This window comes from Accipiter gentilis, chromosome 18 (assembly GCF_929443795.1).
Source record: "Accipiter gentilis chromosome 18, bAccGen1.1, whole genome shotgun sequence".
Taxonomy (NCBI): Eukaryota; Metazoa; Chordata; class Aves; order Accipitriformes; family Accipitridae; genus Astur; species Astur gentilis.
This window is the reverse complement of record NC_064897.1, coordinates 16,384,366-16,411,316: the sequence shown is the minus strand read 5'-3', so window position 1 is coordinate 16,411,316 and position 26,951 is coordinate 16,384,366. Positions and strand designations below refer to the sequence as shown.

Sequence of the window (26,951 nt, the reverse complement as noted above, 5' to 3'; positions counted from 1 at the left end):
TGCCAGCCCCTTAATCCCCTCGCCAAGCAGCAACAGCCGCAGATTTAGGGAAGTGGAGTGGGATAAAATCACCCAGGATTACTCTGATTCCTGAAGACGGGTCTCGGCTTCTCCGGCCGGAGGTCAGGCTGTGCCTGCTTTAAAGGGGTCGCATCTACACCCCCCCAAAAAATCCCTGACCTTTGATGTCTGCCCAGAAGGGCCTCCCTGTCGCACCGCAGAATGCTGGTGGGTCGCTCTGGCAGGTTGCCCCAGCACCGTCTCCTCCCCACTGGGGACCTGGGGTTGGGACCAGGTGCGTGGGGCATGTGGCAGGCTCCAGCAGCTTTGTGCCGAGGTTTGCACAGCTTGGTGCTGAGGTGTGCACAGGACCGATGAGGCCGGGCAGAGCCGGCGCCTTGGCAGCATCCAGCACAGGTCCTGTCGAGGCACTTGTCCTCCAAGCCATGTCTGGGGACCTCACACAGGCAAGAGGAGAGGAGGGAAAATGGGCAGCGGGAAGCAAAGAATGGCATGAAAAAAGGAGTCTGCTGGTTTTAACAGATCACTTCCTAATGTGAGCGATTATTTATTAATAGTCGGACCTTTCCATTCGGGCAACATTCAGTTGAGGTTGCCATCCCCTCATCTGTGTCTGGAGACCAATGACTCAAAGGAGCCCAATGGCTGAGCTTGATGAATAGCAGAAGTAGCAAACTGCACGCTCGGATGAGGGGCACGCTATATAAGCTCATTATTGTCACGAGAACTATAGATAGGGCAGCGGAAAGATTATAAATGACTAGAGTGACAGTTTGACTCTATGGTTATGAATTAACCCATTTATTAGAGTATCTTCCAATCATCTTTTGCACCTTTATAAATGGCTTATTTAATATAAAATGCAAAGCCATGCTAGATCGTTAGGTTTCTCATACAGATGTGGAGGGGGAAACTGGCTGTCAAACACTGAAGTAAAACTAAGGCACTTATTAAAGATGTGCTACTGAGTGCAGTGTTGGTGCCACACATTAAATGGGATAATAGGAGTGGCAGAGGAAATACACAGAAGGGAATAAAACCATGAAACATGGAATTAGAGGTTAAATTGCGTGATGAAGAGGCTGAAAGCTCAGGGTGAGCAATTAAGTAATTACAGGAATAACTCACCTCAGAATAGTATAGTTTCATCATTTATTACAATCTTTACTCCAGACTGAATATCTTTTTGGAAGTTACGATCTTCTTCAAGCAGAGGTTGTGAGCCCGAAGGGCAGAAATTTCCAGATGATGTTCTTAAGTCTGTGCAAAGGGTTACACAGGAAGGTTGAAATGGTTCTTTCTGACCTTAAAATCTACAAAAAATCAATTTCTACACACACAAACACTCTAGAGACAGTGCCTTCAGGGTACCACATGGCTCTACAGCAAATGCTATAGACAGCATATGAAGGCAACAGGCAGAGCAGATCTGGATCTTAGTAATGTATTTCTCAAATGGCCAATATGTGCTATGGGTCTTTCAACCTGAAAAGGGGTACATACAGACCCGGACAGCCCCAGGGGGAATCTGGAGGTGAGGACAGTACAGAGAAATGTCTTCCTCCCAGAAATGCTCATCGCAGACACAGGGTGCAGTGTGTTGCCCATGGGAACAGAAGGAGCTGATTGCCTTTCCCCTGACTGACCTCATGCTGCTGGGACCAGGGACCATGGGGATGGGCTTCTGCTGCCTCCCCCTTCCTCTGCAGCCTGAAAAGAGAAGAAGATTGCTGTTAGGGGAGCTAGGAAGACTGATAATCAAGGTCTCATTTCTCCGTGTTTACCAGGATTAAAAATGAGGGGTGGCATCCAGGGTGGCAGGCTTCCCTGTCTGGATACTTCAGGGAAGAGATGATGAAAATTCATGTTCTGAAAAAAATCTGAAATGAGATCTGAAGGCAGGAGAATCAACATTTTAGATAGCATTTTCACTCCACTTTGCAAAGAACCATATCAAATAGTTATTGTGAGTGAATTTTGCAGCTGGGACCCAGTTTAATCCAGATGGGTTCTGGCGAGAGCCCTTGTCTGGGTGTGTTTGGAAAACCCTGAAACTCTGATAGAAAAGGCAATGAGACACAGCAACATGCTGAACTGGGAGATCCAAATCCCTTTATTTGGATTTATCTTGTTTACTGGATATATCTCACTTAACCCCTTAATGATCTAAAGTTGCAATGGAGATTTGAAGATGAAATGAAAATAGCAAAGAAACTGAAAAACCCCAGGTGACTAGAGGGCCCTTAATGGGATTAGTGTGCATCCAGTTACTGCTGCAGAGCTCAGCCACCACAGTGTGCGAGCACAGTTGGAGCACAGGGAGGAGATAAATGATGGCAGGGTCTGACTGGGGAAAAAGAAAATGAATCCTATGAGAAAAAATGAAAGCAAACACATAACAAGGAGTGAGAATTTAAGGCTGCAAGAGATATAGGGTGCACCAGTACAGCGAATTAGACCTAAATTTGCAAAACCATGGGGCAATAAAAAAATGTCAGTGTGATTTTGTGCTCTATTCACATGCAGGGGGAAGATTTACCAGCTCTATTAATTTCTGGTTTGACTACAACCTGAGTTCAGTTTGGATTATCTTGTTATGAGAAGATACTGGCAAATGTCATGACCAGCCAAAGAACAAATATCATCAAAACACTGGTATAAGCAGTCTATGTGAAGAGTTTATTAAACAGTAGAAATCCTCATTCATGTGGTGACCCTGACCTGGAAATTCCTGAGCAGACTAACAGGTAGTTTTACAGTGGGATAAATATAAGGAGAATGGGGTAAAATGAAGAAAGGGGAACTCTACACTGAGCATCAGAGAAAGCTGATTAGAAAGATGCGCTGGGCATGGCACAACCTCTTGAGGCAACCTCTCTCCATGCAGTACTAGTCAATAAGGCACATTTTAGCCTTATAGTAGCAGCCACGTGTCTCTTTGTAAGAAAGTCAGCAGGAACAGGGGATATGGCAACAACCTTGAACACAGCAAAGAGTAGAGTATGCAGCTTTGTGGAGATGAAGAGCAGATCATAGGATTGGTTACGTTGGAAAAGACCTTTAAGATCATCGAGTCCAACTGTTCACCTAGCACTGCCAAGTCCACCACTAAACCATGTCCCTAAGCACCACATCTACACATCTTTTAAATACCTCCAGGGATGGTGACTCAACCACTTCCCTGGGCAGCCTGTTCCTGTGTTTGACAACCCTTTCAGTGAAGAAATTCTTCCTAATGTCCAATCTAAACCTCCCCTGGCACAACTTGAGGCAATTTCCCCTCATCCTATCACTTGTTACTTGGGAGAAGAGACTCACCCCCACCTCACTCCCACCTCCTTTCAGGGAGCTGTAGAGAGCGATCAGGTCTCCCCTCAGCCTCCTCTTCTCCAGGCTATACAGCCCCAGTTCCCTCAGCCGCTCCTCGTAAGACTTGCGCTCCAGGCCCCTCACCAGCTCTGGACACGCTCCAGCACCTCCATGTCTTTCCTGTAGTGAGGGGCCCAAAACTGAACACAGGACTCGAGGTGCGGCCCCACCAGTGCCGAGTACAGGGGACGATCACCTCCCTGCTCCTGCTGGCCACACTATTTCTGATACAGGCCAGGATGCCGTTGGCCCCCTTGGCCACCTGGGCACACTGCCGGCTCATACTCAGCCGGCTGTCAACCAGCACCCCCAGGTCTTTCTCTGCCGGGCGGCTTTCCAGCCACTCCTCCCCAAGCCTGTAGCGCTGCGTGGGGTAGTTGTGACCCAAGTGCAGGACCCGGCACTTGGCCTTGCTGAACCTCCTACAATTGGCCTCGGCCCGTCGATCCAGCCTGTCCAGATCCCTCCGTAGAGCCTCCCTACCCTCGAGCAGATCGACCCTCCCTCCCAACTTGGTGTCATTTGCAAACTTAGTGAGAGTGCACCGGATCCCCTTGTCCAGACCATTGATAAAGATATTAAACAGAACTGGCCCCAGTGCTGAGCCCTGGGGAACACCACTTGTGAACGGCTGCCAACTGGATTTAACTCCGTTCACCACAACCCTTTGGGCTCAGCCTTCCAGCCAGTTTTTTACCCAGGGAAGAGTACACCCATCCAAGTCATGAGCAGCCAGTTTCTCCAGGAGAATGCTGTGGGAAATTGTGTCAAAGGCTTTACTAAGGTCTAGGTAGACAACATCCACAGCCTTTCCCTCATCCACTAAGTGGGTCACCTTGTCATAGAAGATCAGGTTAGTCAAGCAGGACCTGCCTTTCATAAACCCACGCTGACTGGGCCTGATCACCTTGGTTGTCCTGTATGTGCTGTGTGATGGCACTCAAGATGATCTGCTCCATAATCTTCCCCAGCACCGAGGTCAGACTGACAGGCTTGTATTTCCCCAGATCCTCCTTCCAGCCCTTCTTGTAGATGGGTGTCACGTTTGCTAACTTCCAGTCAACTGGGACCTCCCCGGTTAGCCAGGGATGGCTGGTAAATAATGGAAAGTGTTTGGTGAGCACTTCCACCAGTTGCCTCAGTACCTTTGGGTGGATCCCATCCAGCCCCATAGACTCGTGTCTGCCTAAGTGGCGTAGAACATCAGTAACCATTTCCCCTTGGATTATGGGGGCTTCCTTCTGCTCCTCTTCCCTGTCTTGCAGCTCAGGGAGCTGGGTTCCTGGAGAACATCTGGTCTTACTACTAAAGGCTGAGGCAAAGAAGGTTTCCCCCTACGTCCAATAAAGGGTGGAGGTTCTCCTTAGCTCTCCTTTTGTTGCTAATGTATTTACAGAAACATTTTTTATTGCCTTTTATGGCAGTAGCCAGATTAAGTTCTAGCTGGGCTTTGGCCCTTCTGATTTTCTGCCTACATAACCTCACGACATCCTTGTCATCCTGCTGAGTTGCCTGCCCCTGGATGCATCTCATATATATCAGATGGGAGAATGTCTCAGCCTCCTCAGGCATCAAGCTCATTGTGGTCCTGCTCCTGTTGCCAGGAGCTTTGTTGGGCTGAAGCTGGTCACCAGAGACACTTCTTCCCCATGGCACCCGTGGTACTGAGTACCTGCCACACTGATCTCCCAGTTGGCCCATGCGGCGAGGCAGGGGTGCTCCCTCCTATTTTCTGGGTAGTCTGGAGCAGGGTCTCGGGGCCCAAATGGAGTGAGCATCAGGGTCCTTTTTGCACTGTAGATATCAGGACTGGGAAAGAGGCTGCAAGGGATCAGCACTGACTTATTTTTCATTCTGGAGACACTGGGATCTTGCTGTGTGCCTGCCATCACCGTATACCTCAAAGCAAGTCTTTGCTCCATCATGATCGTGAACTTAAAACATCTGGGACATAATCACTTAATAAGAATAATTTGCTTTGATTTTGAATAACTTAAAACAAGGCATGATGGGAATAAACTATGCGGTCTTGTTCACAGCAGATGCATTTATCTGAGATCATAATCTTGTGCTTCTCATTATCTCTTGGCAGGACTCCTTAGATAAGTCTCTGGGTACAAAAGCTCCTTTCTCTCCTGGTCAAATATCCTGCTTGTGAAACTGCTCTCTCAATGGTGTTTGAGCTTGTGCCCTGTTCAGGAGATATGAGGACGATGCCTCTGGCCTGTCTGAGTAGGCTTAACTGTTCCTCAGGGTGGTTTGGAAAGCAGTCGTGCAGTGTTTTGCCAATACTAGAGAACCCGATCTCCCTGTCCCAGCAGCTGCCAGGAGGAGGGAGCCCTTGCCAGAAGCAGCGATGGAAAAGCGCTTTTAGACATGGTTTTACTGGCTGGCCATGCAAATCTCTTCTGATCAGGTTTCGGTGCTGTGCAGAGTTAGCAGTCGCAAGCTGAGTTTGGAGGGGTGTGGATTTAACAGCTGAGCGGGGACGGGGGAGAGGGCTGCCGGCTCGCTTCGGCAGGAGTGCTGATGCTGCAGGCAGGGCCCGGGCTGGGCGCCGGCGAGGGGTCCCCACAGCTGAGCACTGCCCTCCCTCCCTGCTCGGTGGCATCAGGGCCTCTGCAATCCCAGCTGAGCTCCGGGAAGCCACAATGCAACAGGGAGATGCTGTTTGGTCTAGGGCTGGGTTGGCCGCGTGACTGGCAGCGTGCCTGGGACCTGGGAAATTTGGGTTGGTGAGACCTGAAAGGTGGGCCTCTTTGAGTGCCCCTTTGTCACCGCAGCCGTTGTGGGAAAAGGATACCTCCCTCACTCCCAGGTGTGTTTTGGGTTAAATTAGCTGCCTTTAGCACCATCTGGGTGCGGGGGAAATGCTTGATACAGTCTGAAGCTGTGTGTGGAAAGGTTCTTCTGCTATCGGAGGTCAGGCTGACGAGTCCCAGTGGTCACAAGGAGACCCTGTTATGGCTCCTCAGAGGAGGCACACAAAAGCCTGTTTACCATGGGAATGCAGGTAATACCTGGATACCCGAGACCTCACTAGGATCTCTGAGAGCAGGACAGATTCACACGTAGTGGAACACAGGGGGAATATACAGGTACGGCAACTGACATGTAGGCAGGTATTCTACCACTGACTTTCTTCATTTCAGGTTGCCTCAGAGGCAGTGAATAATGGATGAATATCTGCCCTGCAGAGCACCATCAGGCATCAGCAGGATGACTCGGACCAAACATGTTCGTCTAGACCCCACATTCTACCCGAGTGCTCTGTAAATATCTGCCTGCAGACCCATTCATCTGCAAGCCGCACGCTCTCCTCTTTGTTTATAGAAGCAGCCACATAGGTGTCAGATTAATGCGTTCAGCTGGTTACTTTGCCTTTTTTCTTTTTTCTTTTTTTTTCCACAGCCCCGCTCTAAATTTAGGCTTGTTTAAATACTCCAAGATGAAATGAGCATTTTTGTATTTTTTTTTTTTGCTAGCAGCATTTTAAACCCTCATCAGGCAGCAGGAAATTTAGGGCATGGAGGGACACACCAAGGGAGAGCAGAATGCACAGGAAACAAGGGGCACTGAAGCATCTTCCCACCATCTCTGAAGGCAAGGCAAGAAAAAGAAGAAAGAATAAAGAAAAAGGAAAAGTAAGTGAAAGCAGATGCTCAGTTTGGGGAGCGCTGTCAGCAGACTGCAGCTTTCCCGGGTGCTGTCACAAAAGCATCCGGAGTGAAAGTCAATTTTATCCTTATCTCTCCACTACCAAAGGGTTAAACTTAATCTTTTCCATTTCAAGTCCACATGACCTGAAGGAACTTGATTTAGGAGGAAGGGAAACCCTATTTTAAGAGAGATTAAAGCCTTTTGTGGTAAAGTGGCTGCACTAGAACAGCTTTTTCGAGGGAGGAGTCTTTGCTTCGTGGGGAGCCCCAGGAATTGTGGTGCATCAAGTGACTAAATAAATGATGCCACTTATTCTGCTAATCTCCACGGTTGCAAAGACACTTGACTCAGCGTGCATCTAGCAACATCATTTATGTTGCCAAATCCTTCTTATTAAATGCATGATGCAATGACCCTATTCAGAGGACATGCTACAAATACCTCCTTCTCTCTACTCAGTGTGTTAATAAGGATTCAGGATTTTGCAAGGTTATCAGGACAGGTATTTGGGCCAAATTAGGGTTGCTCCACCCTGGCTGGGCTAGAAAGATGGAGGCTCCCTCCTCCCATGTGTTCCTCTGTCAGGGTCAGCAGATGTGGAGGGCGCAAAAATGAGTTACTTACCTTCATAGTCTGCCATTACTGCCTCACCTGTTTGCTGAAATCCTGATAAGGATTTATTAGGTAATGGCTGTAAGGTGCTTTGGAAATACAGGGTGCTCTCTAATTCTCTGCGCTCTTGCAAAGGGAGACAGCATATCGTGTGGGGCTGAGGACCACCTTCTCACTTGGCAAGCGATCTACAGGGGCAGGGCAGCAAACCACTCCACTTCCCTCCCCTCCCCTGATTTATTTGGATCACACTGTCAGTGGTCCAGGGGTCGGACCGAGCCCACAGGGTGGTTTTATCTGTTCCTCAGCAATAGGGGTGGGTCAGGGAGCCAGCGGAGCTGGGCTGCCGCACTCCGCAGACCTCTCTGTAGTGATCTGGGCATTAAACATCTGCCTGTCAGGAAAAATGGCATCAATACAGATGAGCTGGCTGTCCCCAGCACAGCGTCTGTGGGCCACGGGCTCTGTGGCTGTCGGTTTGCACAATATATACAGCAGTTGTTCCTGATCCCTGGGGAAGCTGCTGCACGCTACCGTAGTATAAATAAAGAGCAATGTCTAGGCAGAAAGACTTTTAAAATCTTCTTTTTAAAAAAATCTTTCAAAGTTTTTCTGTTAATTGTATTTGTTTTGCTGCTGATACTTCATGTCCAGAGAAGAGCTATTGCAGAAATGCATATCAGAATTTCTGGAATATTCAGAACTCAATTAAAAATCTTAACATTTTGATTATTTTTTTCCTTCCTTTTGATTTCACAGAAGAGAGCAGCTTTGCCAAAATTCTAGGTCACAAATTATAACATTGCATGCTTTTCTCCTTTGAAAACAGGACTATTTTTTCCCCACAAAAATCAGAGGCGATCAGTTTCAGTGTGATTAAAGATAAAAGCTGGGCTTTGGATACATTTTACCACATATTGATGTAGGTGTAGATAAAACCAGTCCATTCTTTCATGAATATTAATGAAAACATGTTTTGTGATTTTAGGCAACCATCAATTGTTATTAAAAATACCCTGACAGTTTTGAAGAAGAAAAAGGGATGGGGGAAGGGTCCGCCAGGCTTTCCACAACCGATTAACACCATTTCGCAGCAGCTTGCCTTTTGCTCTGCAATTACTCTGTATCGAGTGTGAAAGGTGTTTCCCTGACCTAGGGCTGCTCACCGGGCGGACGGGGAACAGTCTTCAGCCCATGTGAGCACAGCAGCGCCGGCACTGTCTCCTTTTAAACTCTTTTAACCTCTGGTTACAATTCAAGTCACTTCCCGTCACCCTAAATTGCCTCCGAGTCTGTAATTAGCTCAGTCACCTGCCAACTTTCATAACACAGGCTCACTCTTCCTCCCTTCAACATCTGACAGCATCTCGCTCCACGAGCAGCTTTCAAAGAGATTTCCCCTCCGCCCCAGGGGTTTTCGTGCTGTGAGCCTGCCCCGACAGCATGAAGATACAAGTCATGTTGTGCCCAGAAGGATCATTAAACGCCTTCTTTGATTTCCTTCAAGGAGCTCAAATTAGCTGAGGAAGCAACCCAGTGCATTTCTTGCTAGTAGTTTTTGTTGTTTTTTAACCCCTGTCCGCACAGGATGCTAGAGCCAGTACCACCACCACCCCCCACCCCCCTGCAGTGGGTAAGGTCTCTTCAGGTTGCAGCCGTCTCCTCCCGACATGGGTGCTGGCCACGGAGAACGTCAATCCCCCAGGAAAGAGTGGCTGACGATGATTTAGCCTGGTCTAGGCACATATGTTATGGGAGCGAATAATCTCTCTTACTGCTGGAACGTGTAACAGTGTGCGAAGTATGTCTGAAAAAACCAGTTTCCAGCAGCCTCCCTTATTCTGCTTCCTCCTGCTGCTGTCAGCATCTGGGCAGCACGTGAGACAGTAGATAGGGACAGCCTGACAAACCATTTGCTTGGGTTGGGGACAGAGCAGTCTGCAGCACGCTTGAAATAAAACTAAGAACTGCATTCACCGTCCGTGACAATAAGTGGAATTTAGGATTACCAGATCTATAGATAAATAAATCATGCATGCATATATTGCAAAAAAGAAAACTCGATTTCCAAGTTGGGATGTCTGTCTAAAATCATCTGCCATTTGCTAAAGAAGCACTCCAGCTGCCTGCCTTCTGGTTAGTGCAGTGTCGAGGTTGAAGTTAACGTCTTTCTGAGCCACAGGCTCCTGAAGTTTCAGACAGAAGCCAAACAGTTGTGCCCCGAGGGATTCCTTCACAGGAAATCTGATGTGCATAAAGTAGGCAGAGCGGCACTGAAATCTCATTAGCGATGGTTGCTTGCTGCAGCTCTGACCTTAACTTAATTCGCTCAAGTGATGCTGGAGTTAATTGGCATTCTGAGTTTGGAGTGATTCCCTTTTCTAGCTGCAGTTTAAACCTAGATCTACTCTGCTCACCAGGCCTATAAATCCCCTAGGAAGAAAAAGCATTACCTGCCTCTTCTTGAACTCTAATGTACAGTCTCACACTCTGACAGCCACTAAGCTACTTTATGGCTGCATGGGGGCCAAAATGTTGTAGCAGGCAGCAGTGAGCTGGATGTTGCAGCTTGCATGCTGGTAATCCTGGTGGAGCACTTCTGCTCTGAACACTTACAACAGCCATTAGACCATGATGCCTTTGTCCATTTTCAAAGCACTACATTGCAAGAAATGAAGACCACATCTGAGAAACCATGATGAACGGAGTCAGCAGAGCCACTCTGGCAGTGCTGGCCTAGGACCACTGGCAAATGCTGGTTTGAAGGGGCAGGTCCCCGTGGTGGCTCTCACAGGGTACGCGAGACGCCCATCACACTGTTGGTGTCGTGTCTCAGGAGAGCCCTGGGCAGAGGTAGGTGACGTTTCCATCGCAGGCCAGGACACAAGCGCTCCCAGCTGAGCAGCCGCAGCCGTGAAGAGGTGGCTGCGACCCGGCAGCAGTGGCATGCTGTGCTGCACAGGGACCTGCCTTTTTGGCATTAGTGGTGTACGTAGTCTAAATTATTACACCAGGCCGGTCACACTCAAGTTTTCCCCTGCACTTTCCAGCTATATAGAACTCTACCAGCCTCTGAGTGTCACCTACCCATGTGGAGCCCAGGGCTGGAGGGAAACCACAACCAAACACAACAGCTGGGTTTTACAGAATACACTGTTATGCAGCCTTATGGTTATCCGCTCTCCGTCGCCAAGGCACGGGCCCAGCCACCTCTTGCCAGGACACTCCACCTGCTCTCCTGCTCCAGAAAATTCCCCTTACTCAGCTCGCACTTCCACCTTGCAAACTCTGGCTCATTTAGGTGAGTTCCTGAAACTGGCTGGGGCTCTCTGCGGGCACCCGGGTGGTACGCAAGGCCAGAGACCCAGCACTCCTCACCGCCCTGGCGATGTAACCAGTGCCCAGGGCTTGCGAGTCCTTTGCTGGGGCACCTCTGAAGTGTGCTGTGGCCATTGTCACAGTCCTCAAGTACTGGTCAGCTTTGTCCCATCTTTAAAGTTCCATAAGCTCCCCCACTTGTCTTCTAGAGGTTTTCCAGAGCTCTGCTGATTTTTTTTCCTGTGTGCCAACGTCTGGCTTCACATCTACCAACAGCTGCTTTCTCCTCGTCTACCCAGGCAGAAACAGAAACTGCAAAGGTTACTCACTTCCAAAGCCTTCCCTTGAAGGCTGGTCTCCAGCAGCAAAGGGCGGGCTGTTGTTCTTTCTCATCTCACCGACATGAACATCTGTTGAGGGTGATCAGGAAAGAAAGGAGCTCACTGCTTTCACAGTCCTCCCAAAATGCTGCAGGGAGGCCAGCAGGCTTTCAAATACTGCATGCTGCTGGTCATACCTGGGCTAAAAGATAAAAAAAAAAATAACCTAACGCATCTAGTATGGAATAAGATGGAAGCAGAGGAGATTGATATAACTAAAACTCCTAGAATTGATTGCTCAGGAGGGCTAGGAAAGCTGACAGGCTAGAATAGCCATGGAGCCCTTTTCCTGCTTTTTGGCAGAGACGATACCGATTAGCTGGATTTAGTACACTGCTGCACATGTTAACCAAGTAGAAAATTGTTATTAGCACTAGAAAATTGTGAGTTGTGTGTATGGCAGTTCAGGGCCAAGAAAGTGTAGAAACTAACGCAGATAATCTGCTTGAGAGCACACAGTGAGCTCAATCTCTGCACAGGGGCTCTGTGTAGACAAGGTGAAAAGTTGCTGCATTCAGGAGTCGGGAAGATGTTTCATCATCCACAGTGGTTTTCGGCATTGCTAAGCAGCACTATGCTGGTGTGCGGGCTTTCTCTGAAGCATGAAGACTGGGGTGGCAAAGGACAGGGGCAGAAACAGTTCTCAAAAGCTGAACAGTGCAACCTATTCTGGCAAACTCGTGTTTGAGGGGAAGTAGCTAACATATGGGAGGTTTTTCCTTTTCCTCTGCCACTGAAAACGGACTTTCTGTTAATTGTGGTCTTTTCTGAAATGCCAGTAGCAATTACTCACATTTGGACAGACCACCAAAAAACCTTTAAGACTCCCATTGAACTGCTGCAGTCATCTGGCAGAAGAAGAACATTTCTAAGGAGGAAATGCAACAGCAGCTTTGTCAGCAGGCACGTCGCAAATCACATCAGAGACTCTGAGCAAAGAACTGAGGGAAGAGCAGATGCTAATAGGACAGGAAGGATAATGGGAAACTTGCACCGACTGGCCTCTTTAGTGTGGCCTCTATTACACAGCTAGAGAGAAGTACATTTTGGACCAACAGTAATTTATTTTTTGATCAATACAGGAATAGCATATGAAAATAGTGTCACTGTTGGGTTCATTCCTGCTGGCTTTGTTCATTCGTCTGGCCTACGACAGGCAGAGGGCACACCAGGCTGTCACATGCCAGCCTGCGGGATGCTGCAGAGGAAGGGAGAAGGGAAGGGATTCCTGCTGGGTCATATAGCACCTGCAAAGGGAAAAAATGTAACATCAGAAATCCTGCATTTGTCAGGACTCATTTTTGGTCGCTAGGTTGCTGCTGTTGGCTCTATCTGTTCCTTGCTTTTTCCAGTTTTCCCCACCTACACAACATGCTGATCTCTTATGAAGTGCTGCTTCTGGGAAGCAGAGCAGTTTGGGCTGGATTGAGGGATTTATCTGTTTGCCACACACAAAAATGAAGCGATGGAGAAACGAGCAAAGCCCCAATGAGGTGTGACTGAGCATTAGTCTCTGCCTTTGCCTCTTGACTTCTTCTGTGACCTCCATAAATCCATTATGGAACCACTCTTCATGTCCATTTCAAATGGAGATATTATTTCCTTCTCTCTCCTTTGCAAGGGTAATTTGTATAAAAAGCACTTCTAGATACTTTTTATCTATCTAGCTATTCGTGTAAAAGCACTTTCAGAGCAATGCTGAAGACATAGAAAATATATGTAAGAAATAGAAAACCTTTAAAATCATGTAAAAGTTTTCATCCCAAGATGTTTTAGTGGATTATGAAATCACCACTTCCAAAGAAAGAGCAGGTCGCTATAGGTTAGGTATTGACTAGAGTGTCCCTCCATTCTGTACATGAACCTGCCCATCTTCCCCACCCCACCATCTATACATTCAGACCTGGCCCCTCAGCACCAGTGTAATTGAACATTATTATGGTGTGACAAGAAGAGCCCCCAACTTTTCTCCTTGTATCACCTCCTAAGCTGGTATTTTCTCTCTGAAATCTTCCCCGTTTCGTAAGTTGATTTCTTCAAGGTATGCACACTAGCACTTGCAGAGTGCTCTGCTTTGCAAAGCTGGCTCTGCTTTGACTGCCTGCTGATGTCTCAGAACTGAGTGCTTATTGTCTTCATCTTTGGTCATCCAGCTGGTTCAATGCACTGGACAGCAAAGAACATTTCTCTGCTGGATTTAGCAGCCCCCCACAGTAAGAGATTAGTTTAGTGTTTCTTCTGAACTTTAATGCTGTGTAAATTTCTGCTTTTATACAAGGAAGTGAAAATTCTCCTGAACAAAATCGTGTTTCATCTGTGCTCTTCCACCTCCCTGCTTCCTCTTCCAATCTCCACACCTCCACTTCTGTCCCTACAGGTGAGTTGAAATTCTGAGCTTTCACTTCTGTTTATAATTATTCACTACCCTTCCAAAGACCTGACTGGATTTTGTTGAGTATATAGCCAGCGTTTCTTCACATTACTGAGTTAAAGCAGTTTTCTGGAGACTTTTCATCTTCTTTATGTTTCTACCCATTCCTTCTACCCTTCCCTTAATGAAGCTCGTGTTTTACGATCCTTGCAGGAACTTTTTGTAAAGATAACAAAGCTTTTTTATTTGTTATAGCAGTTCATTCATTTTTGGTCCTGCTGATATCGTCCAGCCGTTCCTAAGTTGTGGCGCACATTTTTGGTGGGATGTGATCTACTTGAAAGTAGTACATGGTGATGGCTTGTGCTTGCTCACATGGCAGTCATGGGCAAACATCTCCCTGTGAGCAGCTGCTTTGGAGGAACTGGAGGTGGGGGTTATAGGAATTGAGGCAGCGGTGGGAAAGAGGACACATTGCTTGGATGCACTAGGTTTTGGTCTTCAGGTGTAGAAACAGGGGAAGGGAAAGGCCTATCACAAGAGGGTGACACAGTAGGGAGAAGTGGTTGATTCTGCTTGCAAACATAGCTCTAAAAGAGATGGGAATTACACCTCTCTTGCCAAAGAGCAAGCATTAATAAGTATGGGATCCCTGAATTATGCTATGATACTACAGCCTGACTGATCCTCTAATTCAAACTCTTGGCCACAGCTTGCTTGCATCCATGGGAGAAGCCAGGAGAGGCAGGACTTCCCTGATAAGAACCTAAGAGGGGAGCCTCAGGCATAAAAACCCCCCTTTCTTAGATGAATGAGAAGTGCCGGCACTTTTACCAAGCGGTAGGTCTGGGGCTACTGCTCTGAGTGGAAAGGCGGTGGCTGCTAGTGAGCCAGGCTGCTAAGCAGCAGTAAAAATGAAGGAAAACAGAGCTTTTGTTCCCAGCCTGAGTAGCCCTGCGCTGGGAATGCTGCCAAGAGCCTGCACACTCCTTTCCTCTCTCCCTCTAAACGTATCTACAGGCAAGTGCTGAGGAAATACACACAGGCTGGTAGGTTTCTGAAGTGACATAACAGAAATCTCTCTCTGTTTTAGTATGTTTCAGAAGTAGATTTCAGGTATCGGGTGAAGAAATACAGTACCAGTGGCTGTACCAGCAGCTCTGCATTCAGCACATGGGCCTGTGGAGCAGGGTGGCAGTACTTGGGCAAGAAAAGAGTTAATATTTATGTAGGATCTAACAACAGGATTAGCATCCCTCTATATACAAGGTAGTAGCTGTAGGACTTTGCCATCATTTCCCATAGATCCCTGATGGCGTGAAAGCAGTCTACTCTCTTGCTGATGGTAAGATGTCATCCTTTCTATTTCTTGACTTTTGTTTAGTCACCACATGCCAGAGGGATTTTTCTTCCGCCTGTATTGACTGGTGGTGTTCATGCAGACACATTGTTCCGAACTCAGAGCTTACTTTGCTTTTTGTGGAATTTGTGTCCAAATATAGTAAAAAGGGCTTTTAATTAATATATGCCCCAAATGGTTTCAAAAATGTTTTTTTATTACATGTATGACTGAAGCTGCTGCTCTCAAAAAATGCGTAGTGACTTCCTATTGTGTACACCAGATGTTTACTCTAAATTCATTCTTTGGAAGTTTTTATGATGTTGCTCGCCTTTTAAAAAGAAGAAGCATGGAGATTACTTGCAACTCAAATTCTTTCCTTAACAGCTACAAAGCTATTCTTTAAAATGACCTAAAAATCTCTCTTTTTCTCTCCTTTTTATCTTTCCAGTGCTTATTTCCTGCTTGTTTCAGTAGCTTTTTCAGCTACACATACAAAAGCAATCTGGTTCCTGCATTTCACATTCACTTCCATGCTGGGCAGATTTATATCTGAACAGTCTGTTCAGGTTTGATGGTACAATCTCCATTAATTTAAAAAAAAAAAAAAAAAAAAAAAAAGGAAGGGAAAATTCGCCCAAACATCTGCCATATTGTGAGGAAAGGTAGGGGCTGACTCTGATGTCCGTACTGGTTCAGTTCAAGATGGTGGTGGTGGGGAAGGTGTTTGCAAAGGCTAACTTTAGCCCAGTCAATCTAATCTCCAAAGCTAAATTAGGTTTGTACTGAGACTTGCCCTCAAGCGGATCCTGTCTTTCCACTGGCTCGGCAGACAGCCTGGAGAGATTAGGCTCATGCACAGTAGCTACCCTTTGTGGGGGCATCTGCAAACACTTTAACAGACTTCCACACAGTGCCAAGGTAGGGAATAACAATGAAGTCACATTTTGATCTTTGTGGCATCTTCTGAGCCTTAATGTCAGAGAAGAGGCAAAGGCCTTTAGATCACAGTTTCACAAAAGCTTCAAGTCAGTTTTAGGCAGTACTGCGGCTCAAGTCTCCTGCCCCACTTCCCTCTCCCCACATCACACCCACTTACCCCCACAGCTGCACACCCCATCCATACACCCATACAGGTGCCTGGGCTGCTGCCCACTGAACTCATCCAGGTTAAAACCAATCTCAGCATGCAGGGAGTCTTAACCTCGACTAATTCTGCTGCAACACATTTTACAATGTAGCCACCTTAATGAAAACAAAAGAGGAGAAAAACAAAGGAAAAAGGAAGGAAAGACTGGTGTGGGATGAGCAGCTAGGAGTGGGTGGCTGGGACAGGCTGCCTCAGCAGCAGCAGAGCCAGCTTAAAGTATTTATAAAGCTACAGCCTTTGTTTCTTCAGCGTCTTGCAGAACCACATTTTCTTCCTCTTGTTTGTACATGCTAAGCTCCCTCCTCCTATAATCTCAACTCAGCTGTGCACAGATTTACATCTAGAGGCCAGAACAAGCTTGTTAGAGATATCTGTAGCAGTTTGGAAAAGGCAAGGACTTGTAAGAGTCTCTTAAAAGTCCTTAGGATTAGCAGTAAAGTTTACTGTAGGTTGACTGAGGATTAATTTTTTAGTGCATTATTCATCTCTGGGACTAGAATCTTGCCTTTTTCTAGGTTTCAGGGATCCCTCTGGTTAAAGCTGCCATCTCATAACACATTCTACATTAGAGGCTCAAATGCTTACTGAAAAACATCCTTTAATTTTGCCTTTTCCTCAGCAAAGATCTCCACGTTTGCTAAAATATTAAACTATTATTTTAATATCATAAAGGGACAAAGATATCTCAAATACTCACCGCTTTTATGACTGAAATTCAATGCTCAACACGTTTCAAATAGGCTGTCAGAGGAGACGAAGCATCCTGCCTATTCAGCTGCATCCTGTTCCTGTAAATTTTATTTTGCTGTAAAATTTTAATTATCACCCTTGCAGCTGCAACAAGAAGGAGTAAATAGAGGAGCAACAGAAAGCTAATGAATAAAAATCAAATTAAGAATTTGATTTTTCTGTGAGAAGGTCCTGAGCAAGTATTTGGATGCCTTCACTGAATATTATGGATTTCCATGATAAACACTGACAGAGATTATGTTTCACTATTTCACTGACTTTCTACTCCTTGCCTTCTCACTCTAGTTTAATAGCTGTGGAATTTTCTAAGAAAGTGGACAGTGGTTAACTGGAACTACACTAAAAACTAATATCAATTCAATGCTGAGACTGGGATTAATGCATAAAGCGCTGCTGCAACTTCTGGAATTCTTGCTAAGCCCCAATTTACAAAGTATTTATTCTACTGGAAGAAAAAACCCCACAACCCAAAATCAGCAATATATTACAAAATACACAGACAACAAAAAAATATTACACATGCATGCTGTGGAAGCATCTAAAGCAGAGTTAATGTGATCCTTACATACCTTCTGATTTTTTGTTTGCTACCTTTTTTTCTTTTTCAGATAAAAAAGAAAACAGACCCAAAGAAAGGCAATCCTAACTGCTGTTGCCTTTACCTCTCTAACGGTCTTACTAGCTTAAGGGCTCCCTAGTTCTAACAGTGTCTTAAAAAAACAAACAAACAAACAAACAAAAACCCAGTAGGGGAACCGAGTGTTCAGAACCACTCTAGTTCAGAGGTCATCTATCAAACCCAAAATAAACTTTTTGGTATCATGCACAGCTCTGGCTGCATAAAGAGACAGTCCCAGCTGATAAAAAAGCTATTAAACAAAACACAATACCAAAAAGCAGAGATTAAGTTTTTAGTATTACATGAGGATCCTCCAGCTTTTCCATGGTACTGGAAGGCTCCAGCTATATTTCTGGAAAAAAGCCTTTTTCTGACACAGGTTTCCAAGACAGTTTGTAGTAGAAAGAAGAGAGAAAGGGGCACAGCACAGTCTTACACTCCAGTATGACTCCAAGCTCAGTCTCCAATTCCCAAATGCCTCCTAAGAAGCAGAACCTACCATCTGAAATGGAAACCTAGATGATATGTTTGGCTTCATTTCTCAATAGAATTCTCTCACTACTTTTCCTCTTCTGCTCATTGTAATGAAATTCACCATTTCTTTCTGAGCCTGTTCTATCTTCTTACCTCTGTTGTTCTTGGTAAGCATGCAAGCCAGCTAAAACAGCACCCCCCCTTCTTTAGCAACTATCCTTCTTTTCTTCACTCCACAAAAGGCAATTTATGCCTCCTGAACAAGCCCAGAAATCCCTTATAGCATAATACAGTGAGAGAAATCCAACTCCGTCAGTGTTACTTGGAGTAGATGTAACCAGAAGAGATGGCAGTGAGAAGAAACCCCGAATTAGCTCTACCCTTGTCTGCTTTAAGATAAGGTTCAGCTTGTCAAGGATAGTGCCAATGCTACTGTTGTCATAAGCTCCAAGAGTGAATAGAAGATGTTTTCAAAAACATACCTTTAATTTTTGTAAATGATACGTTACTCTGAAAAGCAATAAATAAGGATGTTTTTAAAATTTCTACTGCTTTTTTTGTAAATAAAAATGTTTTCCCCATGACTAGAAAACCTATCACAAACACAGCTTGAGATGCTTAAGGATTATTTCTACCCACCAATTACAGAAGTTCTACATGTCAAATGAGGTCTTAACTATATGTCCCCATCATCTTTAAATTGCACTCTCAGATAATCCAGCATCACAGACACCTATTATGCATGTATTTAGTTTCATACAAACTCTTTTGTGTAGATTCCAATTTCTTCCGCACCAGTTCATTCAGAAATAATACCAATTAACTCAGTAGAATCCCATAAATTTTAATGGCTACATAAATTATTATGGCTATAGGATTAGAATTAGGATTTGCTATCTTTAAAGTCTGCCCTTCCTGGTATCTGCTTAACATGTTCTTCTCACTGAATCTGCAAGAATCATAAACAATTTTGTAACAAAATGGAACTAGAATACAACTTGCTTTCTACGAGCTACTTAGTATAGGAAAAGTCTAGCAGTTTTGTAGGCACAAGTCTCTTGAGGTTATTCAGTTGTGTACAAAGAAAGTAGCTCTTGACTTTTTTCTTTTTAAATATTGATTTAGAGCCTTTCCCAAGGAATGTAAGCAAATCCACTTGCCCCCCAAAATCACCCTCTTCCACTAGAGAAAGCCAGATGTATGGGGGGGGGTGGGGGAACTGTTGGAATAATTACGACTATACTACTTTAAAAGTGCACCCTAATTTACACTGAAGAACTTTCACAGATGAGGCTACTGAGTTGTGCCTACATCAATGCCCATAGTAAAGAATAATGTATACTCATTTATGGATTACAGGTTGGGTTCTCTGCGCCCACAAAAGAAATGCCTCTTCAGCAATAACTTTGGGTTCCTAAACTGTAGTAAACTAGCACTTCAGCAGCAGATGCTAATAAAAATATACATAAAATTTCTTTCAGTCATTTATTCTGATTGATTTAAAACCTCATGTGTCTTCCGCCAAGTGTAAAAACATTTTAAAGTCATACAAATACAAGTGACCCAACAATTCTAAATACATAGTCCATGGTACAATAAAATGAAATCAGCACATAGTAGCGATTACCCATTTTATTTTCTTTAGAAATGGACCAATGAAATCGCTGTGCTCCAGGAACACACTAAAAATAAAAATTAATAGGACTTTTACACCTGGTAGCCTTGCCCTTAACAAAGTTGTACATTGCTTATAATAATGCAGATTGGATCTGGAATAATAGAAACATGAATCCAGTGCCACCCCAGAGCTATGTTGATAGTGAGTACATTCACAAACAAACCCTCCCCCCAACTCCTCAAAACACCTGCAGAGTCCCATTTCTACAGCTAGCTAAAAATATTCTTGTTAAAATAGAAAAAGATTTTTCTACAAAATTTTGGGGGAAGTCATGACATTTCTTCTGAATTGCTTTGCAGACAACTAAGTACGATGATAGATCAGCCTGACCAAGACTTTCCCTTCCAAGATTTCACCCAGATTTTCACGTTCCTAAAAATAGTCCAACATTGCCACCATGTGGTCAGGGATGGGCACGTTCATCGGGACAGTTGCATGTGACGTCTCCCAGAGAAAATCCATGACAAATACCTAGTCAATGAATAACCACGCTGCAAGTAAAAAAAGGAAACTGAATTCTGAGAACTGATTCCTTATGCAGGGAAACCGATTCTAAGTATGGACCAATATAAGAAAAATAATTTAAGATATTTTGTGATTAAGTCTTCAGTATCGTGACACTCCGCTCCCTAAAGGCACAATCTGTTTCTGCTCACTTCTTTCTCAGTACAGCATGTAGTTGCCAACAAGCAAAATCTATGTGTATGTAAAATACCTAAGACCATTCATTTCTTTAAACATAAACATACTTGAAAAAATTGAAACCTTTTTCCTGGAGTTCAGGAAGGAATAGTAATTGAATTTAAAAATCATCTTTCACAGAGACTTTTTAATTGCCGCCTTTCTCACACTGAAGAGATATGCTTCATAAATAATATTCAAGAAGTTGTCATCATTCTGAAAAACAAAACAGGTAATTGTTAGTGCACGAGAGGCGTTTTGAGTGAAGAGATTAGAAAATTCTTCCATTTCATGGACCAGATACTTTTCAACCTGACTCTATTTTAAAGTGTGAGCAATAGGAAAGCTATTTCCTTTACCAAACCCATGTATTATTTCCAAGCCTTGCTAGTAGCCTTAGAAGAACTGGACGTGAATATCAACTTTACTGCAGCAAACATGACTGTATCTCTGTAAGAAGTAATGAGTACACAGAAAGCAGATTTTCCAAACTCACAGTGAATTTAACTCTTGCATGATAATACAGTGATGATACAACCCTGTAATTTCTTCTCTTTGCCCTCATTTACCTAGGGATTTCCTTAAGTAGTTTCCTCTATTAGGTCAGTCATAATTCCAAGCATGTCTGAAGGAGCAGTGAAACACCCTGGGTTTTGATCCTATACTAAATCCCACCTGGGCATCTTGTTTAACTCTTTTAGACTTAATGCTCCTAATTGATGCTGCTCATTTTTCTTTATTGCTTGTTTAACTTTTTCCTCCTGAAGATCATTTTGCAAGAATGGTCAACCCACATTAAGAAAGAATGTCCTAAGTAGCTCACATGAACATATGAGGATAATTAAAATCAAGATACTATTTGAGGAAAATCAGGAGCATTCGAGATTGCAGTTTTATATAATGGAAAATAACAGGTAAGAAATTGGAAGTAAATAATTGCCAGGTAACTCAGTTAATCCTAACTATCACCAAGAACAGCAGGGACAGATATACAAGTAGAGTAAATCCAATTTTCCTTGACTAGTTTCTTTTTTAACTTCATATATGGTTTTACTACTATCCAGATACTCAACGTATGTAAAGACAGGATACTGTGATATTTTTATTTTTTAATCCCAAACTACAAGTGCAGGGGAAAATGAGAAAAGCCTCTGATTTGTTAAAGATACTATTTTCTTTCTGGGTCTATAACTGAAATTGGATTTTAAGTAACTTCAACATTTCAGTAATGACTTTTCTTTTTATTCCAAAGCCATACAGGCACATAGTTTTGGCCTACAAATTGGACCCTTAAACCTGCGTCTCTATTCCTTGTGCTTTGTAGCCAGGCCTTTAGTTACATAATCTGTCCTCAGTGTCTACTCTTCAGATATTCATCACATGGCAAGTTAAGGAAAAAAATATTCATAACCACTCATATCATTCCAAAGCACTAAACAATCATCTCATACATGATGTTGGTAACGCTTTGTCACATTTAAACCTGAAAAACTGCAGCAAAAGGAATTTTAGCATTTGAACTAGAGAATTACTTTGAATAAACTGAACTAGTATATTCTTACGTTATCTAACCCATACTTTAAAGTTGCTCACACTCATCCTGCAATTTTAATTTCCCATCTGAACTCCTCTTACTGCTAACATGCATCTCTGAAATATTTCGCAGCTAGGATAATCGACCATTATTTATCCTTAGCTATAAGTATAATAGATATCTCTTTGGCTCATAAGATGACCTTATGAAGCTTTCGGTCATCTTTGTTCTTTTCTGTCAAATTTATTATCTGTCCTGAATCCAAAATCAGATGCATTAATCAAAATGCAGTTAAGCCAGCAGTGTGCAGGGAGAGGCTATCACATCCCCAGTCTACACCATAGTGCTCTGTTAACATGCAGCCATTAAATAGAACACCAACGTTCAACATATATTTTAATTACTCATTTAGCCTCTAGACAGATGCATGCAACCGATTATAGGGTGCTTGTATCAAAACGGGAATCAGGATTTTAAGCGAAGTAGGAGAATTTTTGGCACTTTACCTGGATCAGGTGTAGAAGTGTTTCCTGGAGCTGCAACTTTGTCATTGAGCTGCTGTTGACCACAGATGGCTCTGGGGTTTGCAGCGGCAGGAGAAGGCTAGCTGAGCTAGCAGCAGGTTCTTGGTTGGCTGCTGCTAACCGCCCACTTTCACTTGCTTTTGGTGGAGCAGGTGTGGACTGAGTGAACACCATTGGGGACATCAACAAGGTAGGAGTCACAGTGGCAGGAATCCGTTGTGGTGAGATTACCTGTCCATATGAAAAGAAAGTCATCAGTTAAACCTATCTACTTAATTCTGTGGGAATAAAGATGATGAAAACTGCAGACTGACTGGCAACAGTTAACAGAGACTGCTGGAGATCAATACAGTTAGGTGAAACTCCAGCTCAGCACCACTTATATGATCTATTTCCAGATTAAAAGGTCTTCCATCCAATTTAAGACTGCAGCAATGGATTCACAAGTGTGATTAAGTCTGTTGGATAGGCAAATCATCTTAGGGCAAGAGCATTTTATTACAGAAATCAGACTACTATTAAATATCAGCACTCTTAGAGAACGCAGGTGTAAAGTCTTCTACATAGTGACAGTAAGTCATTAAGTTTAATCTTTGACACTATACTTACATGCAAATACCACTATTAAAGACTAATCTTTGTACCTAATACTAGAAAGTACTTTCCAATTATAACTTTCAAATTACTTTATAAATAAATACATATGTATATTTTTTTTCTTCTCATTTTACTTAAGGAGAGGGGAAAGAACACAGATTAAGTAATTTATCTTAAGAGCCACAGTGAGCTGGTGGCATTGTCAGAAACAGAACTGACTCCTAACCAACACGCAATTGACAAAACCAAAAAGGCCCTCAAAGAGAAGGAAAACCTTGATACTGCAGTAGTTCTGCAAGGTCCCTCAGTATCATATCCATGCAACCTGCAAAGATATGCGTCAAAGAATTTTTGCTTTTAAATTTTGCAATGTGTCTTGGAATGGTAAAACATACAGGACTAGCAAATACTATCAGATATAATATACAACATAACAAAGTTTATTCACTTAGTTTGCAGATATTAGAGCTCTCTCCAGGTAAGTCCAGTAATAAATCTTAGTCCTAATCAGCCATCTCCTTGCTATTCAAGTATCCTATCTTTTTTTCAAAGAACAGAACATACAAAGGAATTGATATGAGCTTACCAAAGCTCCTCTCTTTTGGACTGGAGCATGATTTATTGCTACTGCATGAAGGTAAAAGGCTACTGAATCCCTTCACACTGTGTCCTGGTTACATTTCAATTTTGAAGAAAAATTAAGAAAATAAAACTGAGTTTATCTCCTAGGTACGCAAAACAACATAGTGTAATATTAAAGAACATTCATATTTTTGTAGCTTGTCTTACTCCTAGTTATGATTGTTCTACCCAAGACATTTCTGACCAATGTTAGTTAGACTACAATACAAAGAGAAATAGAAATGAGGAGGATTGAGATCTCATGCTGTTTTACAAAAAATTTAAGGAAGCAGAAAGACTAGGTGTCAAGAAAGACTCACGGATACTGGAAAACATGCGATATGCACCTAACGCAAAAATCTCCCAGTTCATGTTTTAGGTAAATATTGTTTGTTTCCTAAATAGAGTACTACTTAAAAACAAAACTCTTGACCTACAGCCTTTTTCCTACCCCATGGCGCATAATCGTAACAGCAATCATCAGGTCTGTGTTACAAGCTCCTGAGTTAAGGTATTCCGAACTCATTGTAAGTTTGCTTCAAAATTAAGGTAGTGCATGTTTGCACAACTATGCTTGGAAAACAATGTTCATTTCAGAAGAAAACCAATGTAAGTCCAAAGTGACATCCCTCTCTGGAGCGAGACCTTCAGACTGTGCACAGATGTTCTCCTCCTGTAAGAGAGAAGATTGTTCTCCTGCCTGTGGAAGACTGACTACCTCCAGATGCTTATCACAATGTTTCTGCTCTACTCACCCATGCTGCTGAAGTAACTTATCTTTAATTTACCTCCAGGAAAATTGGCAGGGTTTGCTTAAACCAGATGATTCTTCCTAATGTGATTTAAAGAATGCATATACAAACTGCTCTCCAAGGGCAGGAACCTCCAGCAAAGGGATGGTGGTGAGCAGCTGGAGGAGATCAACTGTCCCACTAATATAGCTGAATCTACAACAGACTGTGTCAAAGACCCAGATGACATGTCCTTCCAAATCAAAAAACATTTCTCTCTAGAGTCCAAGGCAAATAAACAAAACCCAAGACAAACTGTGCTCTTAATAATGTACAGTTACTACTGTCAAACACTTATATATGTTGCGGTTTAAAAGACATATGAAAAAATACTTGTTTTCTCTGGATAGAAACAGCTTTTTGGTAGGACTTGCCAAGCATATGGAAACTATATGGAATAAGCAATATTGCCATCTACTGGTGACACAGCTAATATATACAGGTTACTGCAAAACTTAAAATATTTGTGTCAGAAGAATAGAAAATATACGTATCATTTTTTAAGTGCATAGCATTTGTTTCTGTATGCAAATATTAAAATGTATTTTCCTGCTAACAGTTCATGCTCAAAGCTTCTGCCACTTAAACTTTTACGTAAACAACATGGTTTTTTTAAAAAACATAAAGGCAAATTTTTGGTTTAGATTTAGTTCAGATCACCTTCAGTCACTGGGACAACTGATACCTACTTGAAAATGGGATGCTGATCTTGGCAATACTAGTGCAATTCCTATAGCACCATGCTTTTGCTGAAATCACTGAAAATGCTCCATAGGGACATTAATAGCCTTTGGGCCATGCTTTTAGCTTTGAGTAATTTCTCACAAGACATAACAGCCCTTCCAAAACGCTGTTGATCAACTTCTTTCCCACAGAATCTAAACTGATTTGCTTGTTCATCCTGCCTCTACTGAATTACCTCCAGCTTTAACAGGTCAATACTTAAATCTCTGAGTCACTAATAACATAGTAGTCTAGCATCAGTTGTGCAGCAGTGAAGTAAGAACAATGAAAAATGTGCAAAATAATCATTGTAACATATAGTTTTCCTTCTCTGAAGCACAAATGCTAAGATACCTGTTTGATATTCTGCATGGATGCTGGCAGCTAGGTGACACAATAGCTGGCAAATTCACGTAACACCATGAACTAAGGAATGCACTGATCTTCCGTAATGCAAACTGGCACCCTCTGTTGCTTCCTCCATGTGCAGAATTCCACGTGTGTCAAGTGCCCCTCTGGAACATCAGCATCTGGTGGGTGCTGTAGGCCTCTAACTGTTTTTAGTGGCATTACTTAAAAACTGAGAACATTTAATCTAAGAATGGTTCATGAACTTTAAAGACGTTTACTATTAAAATAAAGCTGGCTACAATGCTAACATTGCTTTGTCTTTCAAGTTTAATTCAGAATTTTTCAATTGATGTTTAACTACAGAATCTTAAATTACTTTTCAAAACAAGTTTAATGTACCTATTTGCATTCCTCCCATGCATGTTTTAAATCTCATGCTGAAACTGCAGTCAGGACAATTGAGAGGTAATGGCACGATGCTCACACCAAAGATACTAGGTACCATGAGCATATTCAGAAATTGTAACGCTATGTAAAAAATGCATTCTTGATGCAAAATGCTCCAAGAGATGAGAAAAATGGGCTGCAAGATAAGTGGCCTTCTGAAGAAAAGATAAATTTGTGTCAAGGTTATTGTAAGCACTTTAAAAACCAAATTCTGATTAACGTAAACACTTAAGCATGCATGTATCTATAATCAGGATAACTCATGCCTAATGCTAAGCATATGCTTAAAAGTCCACTGCAGATTAATGTTTTTTTTATTGCATCTTAAGCACACGTTACTCACTGTCCACATAAGGAATACTTCATCAAATAGAGCTGGCACCACGCCAGACTGAATGCTTCCAAGTATTATTCTTCAGCTTTTGCTTTTTTTTCTGTGTTGTTTTTTTGGGTTTTTTTGTTGTTTTTTTTTTTTGGTAACTGGTCTCTTCCTTTCTATGTGGGAGATCACAGCTCTTACACCATATGGAAATGCAGCAGAAGCCAATTTAAACTTGGACTCGTAATGTGTCAGTTGTGGAAAAGACTATGGCTTTCATATTCTTAGTGCTGCTGATGGATTTAGGGTGTTCCTTTAATACAATTTTTCCAACAACAGACATTGTCCAGATACCTCTCTATTCCTCTCAGATTTTTTAGAATTTGCTTTTTCTGTATGCTGAATTGTAGTAGAGAGGCAATACCAAAAGATAAATAATTACAGAGAACAAACCTTTTGCTGCATTTGTTGTCAGAATCTGCTTTGATCAATTTTGCATGAGCATGTGCAGATATATTTGTGCCAATTCAATTTCACTCGAACGTCTGCAGGCATGGCAGCACTTAAAGCCTCTGGTCTACAGCAAAGATGATATAAAAAGATTAACGTTCGATTTAAAAGT

General features: G+C 43.1%; 1 protein-coding gene across 3 annotated transcripts in view; it reads right to left on the bottom strand.

Moving 5' to 3' along the window:
* Window positions 1-18,918: 18,918 nt before the first annotated feature.
* Window positions 18,919-26,951, bottom strand: part of DCP1B (decapping mRNA 1B) — a 47,183-nt gene continuing 39,150 nt past the window's right edge. For all 3 annotated transcript variants that reach the window (XM_049822249.1, XM_049822250.1, XM_049822251.1), the window contains exons 8-9: window positions 22,463-22,711; window positions 18,919-20,638 (exon numbers count right to left, since the gene is read on the bottom strand). In XM_049822249.1, coding sequence (XP_049678206.1) covers window positions 20,558-20,638; window positions 22,463-22,711 — 330 coding nt within the window. In that variant the 3' untranslated portion in view covers window positions 18,919-20,557. The remainder of the gene's footprint in view (window positions 20,639-22,462; window positions 22,712-26,951) is intronic.